This window comes from Tympanuchus pallidicinctus, unplaced genomic scaffold (assembly GCF_026119805.1).
Source record: "Tympanuchus pallidicinctus isolate F22 unplaced genomic scaffold, pur_lepc_1.0 scaffold8, whole genome shotgun sequence".
In the NCBI taxonomy this organism is placed as follows: Eukaryota; Metazoa; Chordata; class Aves; order Galliformes; family Phasianidae; genus Tympanuchus; species Tympanuchus pallidicinctus.
Window position 1 is genome coordinate 30,582,590 of NW_026294802.1, and position 13,961 is coordinate 30,596,550.

Sequence of the window (13,961 nt, forward strand, 5' to 3'; positions counted from 1 at the left end):
TTTTTCTTCATTTTTTTAATATAGTTCACCAGCTGGACAAGTGCACCGTATGCATGATATAGATTATATTGCTTTCAGTAGTCCTTTCCCTAGGAGAGCTAATAAAGTCCTATTTTACCCTTAGAGAAGCAGAGTGTACCAATCAATCATCTGTGTTTTTTCGGCTGAATGAGAAATGAAATTCCTGGAGTGCAGAGCATTCCCAACCAATTGGTCATGTCAGAATAAAACCCTCAATCACAGAATTGTAGAATCACAGAATGGCTTGGGTTGGAAGGGACCCCAATGGTCATAAAGTTCCAGCTCCCTGCCACAAGCAGGGCCACCAACCTCCAGATCTGGTACCACATCAGGCTGCCCAGGGCCACATCCAATCTGGCTTTGATCACCTCCAGAGATGGAGCATCCACAACCTTGCTGGGCAGTCTGTGCCAAGCACCTCATCACTCTCCCTGTGAAGAACTTCCCCCTGACATCCAAGCTAAACCTTCCCTCCTTGAGCTTAAAAGCACTCCCCCTTGTACTATCACTGTCTACCTCTGTAAAAAGTTGATTTCCCTCCTTTGTTTAATTCTCTTTTAAATACTGAAAGGCTCAATGAAGTCACCCCACAGCCTTCTGTTCTGCAGGCTGAACGAGACAATCTCCCTCAGTCTGTCAATGCAAGAGAGGTGCCCCAACCCTCTGATCATCTTTGTGGTCCTCCTCTGGAATATTCACCTTGCCTCAAGATTACAGCTGTTTCTAAGAAAACAAACGTTCTGCTCATAATCTAAGTACCCCTAAAACCTTAACTGCTCTGAAGTGTCCCTGCTGAGCCAGGCACCTCAAAATGAAGCCTGAAAATAGCATTGGGAATGTTTCTTGACAAGGAATCCAGGGTGGTTTCTTTGTAGTCACCAGGAAGTCTGGAAGATGGAAAATTTGAAAACTAGGTGTGCAACTTAACATCACTGATACTTCAGAAATGTCTTCAATGCTTTGTGATGTGCTTTTTAGAAGGAAGTCGTGTGTGTGCCAGTAGCCCGACACTCATTGACAGGAAGCGTAGGAAGGATATTGGCTGAGGAACGTGTTAGGATTTGGACCTGAACAGTGCTGGGTGGGAATCTGGGTTGTGCCTGACAGTCCTAAATCTTTGTCATCACAGTGATGTTTTTAGCATCCTTCTTGCTTTATAAACCACTGATCACTGTGTGCTTCAGCACACAGCTTGTGTGAGGAGTTCTCACTGGGGCCACATGCTGGAGGGCTTGTTGCAATTCCTCAGAACCAAGTCCAGGTTTCACAGCATCACTTTGACATCTACAAATAGTAGTTCTGTTTTCTTTCTCTCCCTTGTCCTCAGCTTTGTAATTACTTCCATAAATTGTGTCAAACTCATTGACCTAAGGAACGAAGTTTTCAGAAACTCACATGGACATGGGGTACCCAAGTACTCATTCAAATACAGAACTGCAGCCTCTGGGTGAGGTAAACTCTCGACTGCAAACAGCTGGGAAGCAGCAAGGTGCTATAAGGTGCTGGCTCTGCCTTTCCAAACTTTCCCTTTGAATCTCCAGAGGTCCCTGCTAGCACCTATAGGCAAACACAGTGCAGCCCTCCTTGGCTTGCTTCTAACTCAGGCTTCTCAGAGCCATTTGCTTTACAAGAAGCTCTGAAATAATGGGAAAATGCTGCTCTGTCAAAATAAAGATCTTGCAGGTGTGACACATCTGCTTTTGCCATCTCATCCTCCTGCCGTTCATTGGTTTTCATAGAAAATATTCCTTGCATGCTTTCAAGTGCTGGAGTTAGATGAGAACCTGCTTGGACTGCCTTGCCAACATAAGATGGGACACTGCAGTGCTCATCTTGTTCTTCAGGTGTAAGTTGACCATTGGATTAGATGTTTTTGAAAGTCTTTTCCAAGCTCAATATTTATATGATTCTGAGACACCCCCAAGCTCTCTGCTAGATGTGACCAAACAAATGTTTTGTAAAAAGCCAGAATATTTTGGAGGACAAACCAGCGCCCTGCATTTCCGTACAGGTTACCTTTCTCAGACTGGATACAGGATTTCCTAGAATCATAGATTGGCTTGTGTTGGAAAAGACTTTAAAGATGACCCATTCCACCTCCCTGCCATGGGCAGGGTCATCTCCCTCCAGCTCAGGCTGCCCATGAGTTCCAACCTGGCCATGACTGCCCTCAGTGATGGGGCACCCACAGTTTCTCTGCGCAGCCTGTGCCAGCACCTCACCATGCTGAGCATGAAAAAATTCTTCCTAATGTTTAATATAAATCTGCCCTCTTTCACTTCAAACCCATTACCCTTTGTCCTGTCACTACACGCCCTAGCAAAAAGTATCTTCATCTTTCTTATGCTTACGTATTCATAGGCTGCAAGGAGGTCTCCCTGGAGTTTTTCTGCTCTCTCCTCTCCAGGCTAAACAACAGATTTTGGTGCTGGAGCCCCAGAAGAGAAACAAAACCCCAAAAGTGCTCTCATGCCACGGGTTCACCCTCCTCCTCTGCCCTGCATAGGAAGTGAATTCCAGCAGTTCAGAGGCTGCAGTTCAGCTGCAAAAGTAGTGGAGGAGCAGCACTATGGCTGGTCCAGCAGCATCCACACCGATGGGGCCACAGGTGGGAATGAGAATGGAAAAGAGTTTAGAATTAACTACGTATGATTTGCCAGTCCCTGATCAGCTGTGTTTTGGTTCTTTACTTTTGTCTTGTGTATAAATTGATTTTGTTCAGGATAAATGGGATTTAACCACAAAATTAGCCCTTGAGGTAAGTGAAATTTAGAAGAGAGGTTCCGATGATAGATTTGAAATTAATTTTGGACATGCTCTTATAGTAGCACTGAGGAAAAAAAACATCTGAAGATATGAGAAAATTGTGCTGAAATTCTACTGGATGTGAGAGTAGTGGTGGCAGCTGCAAGGTGCACTTTGCTGGCTGCCAGCCATGGAGCTGATGTGTGATCACAACAGGCTGCTCTGCAAACACTGCAGTCAGAACGAAAAACAATTAAGAACCAATCTGATGTGTTGAACTGGTTGGTGAACGGCCCCACAGTTCTCAGCATTCCTTGGTCAAGGAATCCTTGTGAAGGATTTTAGATTCCACCTGTAGCACACTTGAAACATACACTCCGTGACTGACAACAACTTCTTTAGTAATATTCTTCCATTGCAATCAAAAAGCCATTGTTAGAAAAATGACTGCTTCAATGACCATTTTATTTCCCTTCAGGGCAGCGCTTGTCTCTGTGATCTGGCTGACCTGAAAAGTAATGCATTTAAATAAATGCATAGCACTTTTTAACGTTGTTTGGTCAGTGTTTACAGATGCCAGTGTGCACTACAGAACACACACACAGCAGGTATGAAGTGGGGCACCAGGCATGGGATGCTGCAGGGCATGGGTCCATGTCAGCTCTGGGTGCAGCAGCTGCCTGCCTGCTGTGATCTGTGCACGTGTACTCCTGCTCTGGTAACCTGGGCAAAATGAAAGTTGCTTTAATTTCATAGAAAAAGTGTCATTCTTAACATAAGAACAGTACTTTCCTGCATCAATTACTGATTGATGCTTGGTCTTGGTTTCAGTTGATCCCCACTGATCAACACCATGTGGACCAAAGAAAGGCTCATTCCTCTGAGCAGTGGCTCTCCCACACAGGGTCTCAAGGCAACAAGCTCCACACCGTGCCAAGGACACCAGGAACACTGCAACAAGTTTGCAGCAGCTCCTGAGCCCCCGGGGCTGAGCAGAGGTTTATGTCCTCAGGACAGCTGTGCCTGGAGCTCCCTGCAACTCCAAACTGCTGTTTTCAGAGGTGCCCAGAGAGCTGAAAGTACCACCTCCACCACTGCTCATTTTCTGCCCTGCTAACTGGCTTTTCTCAGATCAGCAACCCCCACTGCTTTGCAAAGTGCTGTAGGGTCAGCAGACCCCTTCCTCCTCCAAACCTCTGGGCTGCGCAGTGAAGGCAAGGGCTGCTCTCGCCGCATGGCCTGTGAGCAAAGAGCAACGCGGCACCGGGGCTTCAGTATCAAGTTAAAGAAGAAAAGGGTTCTCCTCAATTCGTCATTTCCCTTTTGTTTTAAAATAGGTTGAAAGCTGCCACAGAAGCCTCTCTGTGCGGCAGCTGACTGCAGGAATTAGGTTACACTTCCTCTGGGCTACGCAGGGCCCCGAGTGAGGGATGACCTGTGCCAGCCCTTCCTGCAGCCCTGAGCCGGCTTTTGTGCGGCAGAGGACAAGAAGAAATACCTGAAGTAAGTCACTGGGTGCTGGAACGCAGAGCCTGGCACTGCAGGCTGACGGATGGGCCCACCAAGAATGCTGCTGTGGGTTTGCAGGACCTGAATGGAAAGTGGCGCCGAGGGCAGCGGCACAAGTCCAAGAAGCCCACAGCCCAGGATGGCTCCCACAGCTCTGGATGGCTCCCCTCACTCACTTGGGTTTAAGCAAGCATTCAAAACGCTTGTTTCGAAATGGCTTTTCTCCTCCTTCAAACCACTGTAAGTTGGAGGGACTTTGGTGAGCGTATGGGGATGGTGCTCGTGAATTAGGAAGCAACCTGTCTGGGAACAAGCACTGCTTCAGGCCAGGATGGCGACCTGATGCAGGGTGGGGGTGGGTGGCGAGGGAATGCTGGTTATTCTCTCATGGGGAAGCTAAGGAGAAGTGAGAAATCCACACCAGACAGCACGGAGGTTGACCCGTCAAAACTACACACACAGACAGAACTATCTTCTTTATTATAAAGATACACTATGAGGAACAAACCTGAATGTATACTGAAGCTTGTAATGGTACATGCCAAAATGTACAGTACTATACATAAAAGTGCATTGTCACAACAGATTAACAGTGCATTTCTCTTCCAGAACCGTGAAGTGTCCATGTTTTTGTTTGTTCTTCGAGAATGGAAGGAATGTAATGGGAATGCAGCCATACACGAACAGGAAGGATGCAATGGAAATGCAACAGTACAAGAGCAAGGCTAAAGCTCCTCTAAAATTTAAAGGCACTTTCACATGTACATACTACAGATGTACATTGACACAAGTAGGTAACAGTCAACAAGCAGGAAGCTACCAGTACTGCAATTCATCAAACTTGACAGTAAAGGACAATACTGACTCGATTAGGTGTGCAGGAGTTACCCTTTAGTACGTCTGTAGTTGTAGCAGTCTTTCCTGTTACATATCCACTTACTATACTTTTAAGTATCTATAATTACCATCGAACTACACATTTAACTGTGTGAATGCACTAAGTGGATGCATTCACTAAATGCACTGTTTCTAATATTTTCTTTTGCTAAACAATTTCTAATATAAGCATTATGGAGTTCAGTACAGTTATTTAAACATACAAAATTCCCTATGCAATTTAAAGATACAGGAATCCATCTCAATTATGCCAGGTAGGTTATTTTAAGAACGCTAGACTACAACTGCATGTCAATGACAGCTGGAATTCCAGTTTGTTTCACTGTTTCTAGTAAACTGAGGAACCACTGGCACTTATCTCCTGGTCCCAAACGAGTGTGCAGACCCCAGAGAGCAGCACTAACTGGGCAGGGGAGCCACTGCCAGCGCTGTGCTCTGGGAATCCAGACTTTGCTTCTCAATGGGACAGAGGACAGCCTGCAGTGGGGCTGATGATGGGTTTGCACATAGTGGGAGAGGTGGAGGAGCCCCATGGGTGGGCTATCCAACGCATTTAATGGGATGCTTTTCTTTGGAGCTTGGTGTTATCTCTCTACAAAGTGTAAATCACAGCAGAAGTAAGTTGCTCCTAAATTCCACCACCTCAGTAACTGTCTGTATCAAAAGCTGTCACCACTCTTTCTCTCCCAGACTGAATTATGTGTAGTGAATGGGGCAACTTACAGCTCTCCACTGGTGAGGTCCTAAACAACGTATGGAAAGAGAGATCTCAAAGCCTGTTCTACTCCCATAGCTGGACTACTATGGATTTTTTTCCCCCCATCCTCTTCACTAAAACTTACTGTATGGGTTGGATGTTGGAAATCTTGCAGAAAGCATCTGATGGCTTACTGCTGCAATGTGCTGAGCAGCCGTACATTTAGTTCACGTGGAGCAGAGCTCAACAACAGAGTGCTAAGCAAAGCCGACAGTCTTCACTCACACATAGGCGTAAGAAAGGTACTGATTTCTGCCGTAAAGAAAAAAAAACAAGAGGGGAAAAAGTGGTTATGGAAAACCTGAGTCAGGTTGAATCCAGGTGTAGAACAGCTGCCTGTTCTGTGGGTGAGCCCAGCCCTGTGTGGGGCAGCCCGCCTGCAGAGCGCCCGTGGGGCTGCAGTCAGCACAGTGCTGAGAGACAAGCAGCAGCACTGGGGCAGCTCAAACTCTGACTGCTGCAGCTCAGATCACATTTTCAGTCTGCCACTGAGCAATAAAGTCAATGGGATACTTTGCTGAATGACTGCGTAGCTGATCCTTTCAACTGCCTACCAGCCTGCCAAACAGACTGACAGCCTCACGCTTCCCAGCGCCTGGCTTGCCCAGCTAGCAACTTTAAATGAAGTTAGCTTCTGTGAAAAATGCAGTGTCAGGGAATCAAGGTCTAGGTGGGTGGCGAGAGGAGTTTCTTGATACTATCCTGGAGATGCGTTAGCTGTGACCTGGGATGCTGCTTTTTATCAGTGAGAGCAGAGCAGTGTGATCTCCAGGTCTATTTAGCACCTGTTCCAAAGTGAGACCGACAACAAGCAAGCTAAAAACTGGTGCCAATTGTGAGAGCTGTGGTGGCTTTTTTTCTTTCTATGTGTCTTAAATAGGAACTGTGGCCTGAGATGACTTAGACATTCCACACTGACACTTAACCCTCACATGCTGTATTTCAGCTCTTCCTAACTTGCTTCAGAATTGTTTTGGTGACCCAGAGATGAGAGGTTCCACCTCTCTGACACCCCCCTCCCTGCCCCTTACTTTTGTGCAGGATCTGTTATTACACAGTTACAGTAAGACTGTGAAATACGGTACAACGTGGCAAGCTGTTTGTGATCCGTGTTGATTTTATTACAAACGGTGCAGCATCAAGTTTTCAAGTAAGTGTATGTTTGTTTTCTTTTAAAATGATGCACAATCGTCCAGTTCTTCTTTTAATTGAAACCATACAAAATACAAATGCCCATGTTAATGTAGCTACTTTCAGACAATACATTCAAAAACACTGAAAAACAAAGCCTCTCCAGTTATAAACATGAACAAATGATGTCATGGAGCCCTGACTTCTATCGTTAATCCATCTCTTTCCCTAGCATACTCCAGCCGGGCACCGTGGGTGGCTGAGCTTCTACATTGTGCAAGATTTGTCTGCCGGACCCTGGGAAGGAGGGGAAGGCCCTATGCTAGGGTTTGTTTTTGGAAGAACAATAGGTTTTGGCCTAAGAGCGGGAGGTTTCAGCTGCACTCCCATTCTAGGGGCCACCATGGGCTTGAAAGTACTCATGGTGTCACTGGAAGAACTGGTGCTATGGCGAATCTGAGGCTCGGAGCTCCGTAAAACCACGCTGTGGAGAGGGCTCAGCGACTCCGTGGAGGTGGCGGGAGTGGGGCTGTTCTTCATCTGCTCCAAGGTGTCCAGCACGACGTCGGGCGCGTGCTTGGCGGAGCTCTGCCGCTCCAGCTCCCGGAGCTCGTTCAGCGCCGTGTTCATCGTCTCCTCAATGTCCTGGGTCAGAGCACAGAGACAGCGGCACGTCACTGGAGCTGCTGCTGAACGCACAGAGCAGCAGGAGCAGGGAGGGGTGCAAAATGCAAGGATTAACTTGCCGGCGCTCCTCTCTTTGATGAATATCAGAGTGCTAAAGCCAGCCTGCGCCAGATTTATGTGAAAGACGTTACAACTGACAAGCCTGCGGTCTGGCTGAACGCTGCAAAATTTAACCTGCTTACGTGACATTCATCAAAATCCATCTCAACTGTTAAAAAAATCCATTAAGCCCAAACCTGGAAATAATTTTATTAGGCGACAGGGCAATGAATATTTGCTTCATGGCATTTTTATTTAACTGAGAAGATTTCCTGTATCTTTGGGGTAATGCCAGCTCTTTAGATTTTGTCCCATTTGCTGGCTCTTAGTTGGCTGCAACCCTCACCACTCAGGTGTTCAGCATGGGTACTGCCTACAGGGGTTACGAACCGCGTTTTCTAAGGAAGTCGGGCCTGCATGTCTGCCAGCTCTTCTCTCCTGTTTCTCTAAGTTAAATTTTAAGCAGAAAAACTGCAAGATATCGTTGTTCCATGAGCTTATCTTAGAAACTGATTGTTTTCTATTAGGCTTTCCAGCACAAAAATATTGAAAGAAAGCCCCAGCACTGGTTTATTTATTCTTAGTGGTATTGAGATAGATCTGAGGTTAAGTATCTAATGTTCTTTGCTTACTCACAAGAACCTTCACATAGGTTAAGCAAAGTTCAGGTTCTTTCACAGCCAAATTATCACCAGCTTAGGCATGAAGAATGACAGCTTGAGCCAAACAGCACTACGTGTGGCTCAAGAAAAGTAAATAAACAACTTAGAGTAAAACAAAACAGTAACAACATTTAGATTTTCTAACTCTCTAGTATTGGTTCAGCTTTCTGAGCCAACCATGACAGTCCCCTGTGTCCCTTGTTGGAAGCTGAGTTCGAAAGCAAGCGTTGTCAGTACATGAAATTTTAAAACATGAATGCCAGTGTTATTGGAAAATACTTCTGCAATCATATTGTACCCTCAGGGTGCCCCCAGTAATCATGTTATACTATCCAGACAAAACCTGAGTTTTGAAGACAGAAGTATTAATTTGTTCAAGAGCTCCCTATTACCAGTTTTGCACAGTCATAGAATCATGCAATGGTTTGTGTTGGAAGGGACCTTTGAGATCACATAGTTCCAACCCCCTGCTATAGGCAGGGGCATCTCCCTCTATACCAGGTTGTTCAAAGCCCCATCCAGCCTAGCCCTGAATGCTTCCGAGGGGAGGCATCCACAATCTTGCTGGGCTACCAGTCTCTCAGCATCCTCACCACAAAGCATTTCTTCCTGCTTCCACAATGACCGATGTGATGATCAGGTGCTCCCTTCCACCCTTCTTATCATTTCACTGATAGGAATGACACTGTTGAAGGGCTCTCATGGGGACCATATGGATTTACAACAGGGCAACTTCTTGCTTTTTACGTTCTAAGGAACAACTACAAGCACCAAATAATTGTACTGCAGAACCACGTATGATCTATATGAAAGCTAAACATGATCTACACTTCACACGACTCCAGAACGTAAATCTGTGCTTTGAATGGCAAAGGCAGCTACTAGTCAGTCAAAGCACTTTGCTGCGTACCATAACACTCAGAAATAATTGAACACTAATTACATGCATGTTAGATTAGGCTTGCCTTCTTCAGAGCACAGAGACTTACGTAACCATTGCAGTCATTTATTATCCTAGCAGAGTGTGTGGCAGAGGCAATTTTGTTATGGTGTAACAGGAAATTATCTCTTTTTATTGCTTGTGCAACATCTATTCCCCTTGTGCTTCTCCATCAGGATCTCTTAATGCGTTTTCCTTCACATGCACTGTTTAGAAAGCTAAGTAGGATATTCTCCTGCACACTCATATTAGTGTACACCCCCCCCCCTCCACCCACGCTATGCTGTTCACTGAGATTTGCCCCTATTAAAAGTAGAGTGAGTGGGGAAAAAAAGGTACAAACCTGAGCTATTGACTCTGGGTCCAGTGGCTTATGATCATTGAAACCTGTATACTGACCAGACGACGTAGATCTTCTGATTGGAGGGCTATCAATCTTCTTCAGGGAATCATGCCTACTGATGTTGGTGAGACTGCCATGCCCAGGCCTACGTCTCCGCTCAGGGCTGTCTGCACTGAGGTTGCGGTTCTGAAGGAGGGCTCTGGGACTGCAGTGAGTGGCCAGGTTGGGGGATCCCAGCTCCACGGATGAATTGGAGAGAGGGTGGGGGGGGTGTACTGGGCAGTGACCATCACTGCTTCTGCCGGGGCGCCTTAGAGGAGGTGGAGGTTCTGATCTCTTTCTTTGCCTGTGTGAATGAATAAGCAGTCACAGTACGAGTTGTAGTGATCCACCACAAACACGTCCAGAATTGGTGTATTATCTGGGCTGCGAGCAGTGCCAGTAAAAACCCGTTATGCTCAAACTTACCTTCCTAAATATACGTCAGAATGACGATCTGTGGGAGAATTCATGTCCTTTGATGATGACTTGTCCTCAGTTATAGGTCCACTGCTGGCCTCACTGTCTGCTTTCTGGCTCAGTGTATCAGAAAAAGTATCATCCCTGAGCAGAACACACATAGTGAGATTAGAGGTCAGAGAATCAGGTGTGACAGAGAGCATCTTGGCACTCCCAGGTGTTAATCCCCTTTAAGAAATTCCAAGCATGTTATAATGCACTGCAGCCTCTCTGAGTCTCCAAAAATCACTTATAATCCTTCTGATTACTGAGCTCTTTCTGTCTGCATGCAACCTTTCCATAAACAACAACCTTGTCATCCTTGGCGATGCACGTGCTTAATACTGTAAAACAAGAGCTCAGGGCTGCTCTTCTCCACCCCCTGCTATCCTGAAGTTAACTATTAGCAACTGCTAGAAAGAGATAGGCAGATTAAAACAGGTGCAGCAGCACCTATCTCTTAATGAACTGTGAATTGAGGTAATAGAGACAGAGGAATGCTGCTTAGAAGGCAAATGTTTAACCTATCCGAGCCTTCAAAGCACTATCTCATTTGGAAATGACTTGTTAATTGCTTCAGTATGCCTTTACACCCCACCAAGAGTCCTGTTGTAGGAGACACTGCTTACATATCTTGCACCACTATGTACTGGTGAGGGACAAGGCCATCGATCCCATTGTGCCTTCCTTCCCACCAGTCTTCAGATGCTCGATGATAAAGGAGAAGGGAAGCTCCTTTTTTGAAAGAGAGTTCTCGTGCAGATCTTCCAATGTAGTCAAACTTGGCTATAGCTTCTATGGGCTCGCACTCTGGGTAGGGAGGGAAAAAGAGTGGTTATCAGATTCCACAGAGTGCACTTCGGCTTCATCAAACCCACTTACTGCATTTTCTTCGTGCTCACTCTTACTGAGCAGAGCTGACAAGAGCTCAGTTGAGCTAAGGCAGACTTCAAGCAGTCACTGTAACGTGTCCTTTACGATGAAACACCATCTGTGCCCAAAGCATGAAACATTTGGGTACATAACAGCAGACTCCAGTGGCACAACAGCTGTTGGTGGCAGAGAGGGCTCAACCTACAGAGCAAGGGCTCTTTCATGGCTGGGTGTGGGATGGAGGCAAGGCAATGAGGACCTCTGAATGTAAGATGAACAAACTGAATAACTGGAGATCTGAGGAAGCAGTGTGATAAAGACAATGAGAATGCCTGAAGACAATTCTGCCAAATACCATCTTAAAAATTAATACGCTGTTGGTTTGAATAACTCAAAGTAGGACCTCTGAAATAACCATTTTTTTTAATACAACCAGAATGAAATTTAGGTAGAAATTAACATCTGGGCTAATGACTAGCATAGCAACTTTCTGTCTGGTGAAAATTGAAATCGCTGAGGCAGTAATTCCCCAAAGGGCCGGGGTGTAATAAAAGCCACTGTCTCTTTATGACAACATTTTGTACATTTTAAAATTAACTTCATCCTGCAGTAAGCAGACAAAATGACTGTACCTTTATTGAGGCCACAGTTTGCAGCTATTTGTTTTAATGACTTGCCCAGCCCACAGAAGGCTGTCTGGTGCCCTGCTGTTTGCGTGGCCGCACTGTAGCAAACTGCAGGGTGCACAGAGTGGACATAGGAAAGTGGACATAGTGTGGTCAGAGCTGTAACACCAGGAGCTTTCCTGAGGTAGCACACAGGGGCACGGGGAAATAACTTCTACAACACAAAAGTAATGCGCGCTAGAAGAAATCAATTACATAAATGCAACTAAGAACTTGGCAATAACAGGGTTAATTCTTCAAAACACCCCACTGCTGGATGGCTCACTGGCAGGCATTCCCCAGGGGTGGTGAGAGGTTTCTTTTTTTTTTCTGTCTTTAAGCAAAGTGAGAGTAAAGGGGGCATAAATGGAAACAATCTGGGAAATCTGGAAAAATTTAATGCTGGTGTGTACATTAGTAATGCATTCTAACATAAAATCTTGTTTGTGTTTCTAGATATTCTACCTATTCTATCTTTAACATGAAGTACAGCTGTGACAGAGCTGGTACAGGCATAGAAAGACACTACTACCATGGGAAGAGAAAGCAAATTAAATGTTCCTGTTTATTTTGCATCGTGTTCTAAGAAAGCAATATTAAACTGAATTGCAATAACCTAACACTGATAGAAGGAAACACTGTTTTTACATGTCATGCATATTTCTTGTACAACTCATTACACAAAGGTATTACTGAACTGAGGTAGAACTCAAAAGGACAAGACTGTATGGATACGACTAAGCCAACAAGCAAGCTAATGGGCTATGGAATAACGATGGGTCAAGAACTCAGAAGCAGAAGCGCCCAGGTTTCAGAGAGTGACTTGCTTACTAATGGTTAATAATTGGAAATGCTAAAAAAACAACAAAAAAATTACAAAAAAGAAACCCAACACCCCATCAAAACAAACAAACAAAACAAACCAAAAAAACCCACCAATTTTTCCAGCGAATAAGAAGATCCCAAGTTGCCCAGACATAATTTTCTCTGACATTCTGTGAACTGATAAGGGTCACAGATACTGGACTGACTGATAAACTCCTAAGTTGACTCATGATGGGATTTCCTGCTTCTCTGCTAATTTCAACAGATATCATATAGTATCCCACACTAGAGTGTGCAGGTCTAAATGTCTTCTTATTTACAATTAATGGACTGAACCAGAATTAAGTATATCTCCCTCAGTGGAATTACGCTAATGCAAGCATAGCACACAATGGAAATCCGTATCTCTATTGCCTGCACCTCACTACAGATTGACATACTTTCATACAATCTTTTGAGTTGGAAAAAAAAACCTCATCGCAACTCCCTGCAATGAACAGGGACAGCTACAGCTCCATCAGGCTGCTCAGAGCCTCCCCAGCCTGACCTTGAATGTCTGCAAGGATGGGGCAGCCACCAACTCTATGGGCAACCTGTGCCAGTGCCTTAGCAGAATCATGTCAGAGGTGCATGAACTGGTAATGTACAGATAACAGATGTGACTTTTGAGATGTCTGACAGACTTCAGAAACAAATCCTGCTTCTTCATGGAGGAAATGCCAGTAAATCTCACAGTTTTATTAATGGAACTGAAAATACATTCAGACAGGTGTGAATGTTTTGAAAGGGGAGTTTTCCTTGCTTGAATATTCCTGTTATAAGAATAGAACTTTCCTGTAGCAAACCGCACTCAGGTTTTATTTTTTAAACAGCAATTAATGTTAGCAATTCATATAGGTCAAACTCTGATCTTCAAAACCAAAGTACCATCACAGTTAGTCTTAGAAATAAATGCATGTTGAGAAGCTAAGCCATTTAATACCAAGGTTACCGACTGGCAGACAAATATTTTTCAAAGAAAGCAAAGGCAATGAAAGCTGAATTTGGGATCTGTATTTCAAACTCTGCGTGGTACAGAACTGCAGTGTCTAACAGCAAAATTGACAGCTTGGAGGGAAATGTAATTGCACTGCTCTGTCAATACCTGGGGGCATCTGCCTACAGCAGCAAGGAGCATTTGGTGACACATATGATCTCACCAGCAATCATCTCCAGTGATTCAGTCAAAGATAAGGCAGTGAAAAATTAGGACAAACCTAAGTACTGTGGGAGAAGCTTTAGGGATTTGATTACAGTCAGCTTTGTTCTCATTTCTTTATGATCCCGAGTTCTGTTGTGACTACTACCATTACGTTGTGGTGTGCTCAGA

General features: G+C 44.9%; 1 protein-coding gene across 2 annotated transcripts in view; it reads right to left on the bottom strand.

Annotated features, from left to right (window-relative positions):
* Nucleotides 1-4,736: 4,736 nt before the first annotated feature.
* Nucleotides 4,737-13,961, bottom strand: part of SRGAP1 (SLIT-ROBO Rho GTPase activating protein 1) — a 138,296-nt gene continuing 129,071 nt past the window's right edge. For both annotated transcript variants that reach the window (XM_052669113.1, XM_052669114.1), the window contains exons 19-22: nucleotides 10,859-11,039; nucleotides 10,200-10,334; nucleotides 9,732-10,077; nucleotides 4,737-7,705 (exon numbers count right to left, since the gene is read on the bottom strand). In XM_052669113.1, the coding sequence (XP_052525073.1) occupies nucleotides 7,328-7,705; nucleotides 9,732-10,077; nucleotides 10,200-10,334; nucleotides 10,859-11,039 (1,040 nt within the window). In that variant the 3' untranslated portion in view covers nucleotides 4,737-7,327. The remainder of the gene's footprint in view (nucleotides 7,706-9,731; nucleotides 10,078-10,199; nucleotides 10,335-10,858; nucleotides 11,040-13,961) is intronic.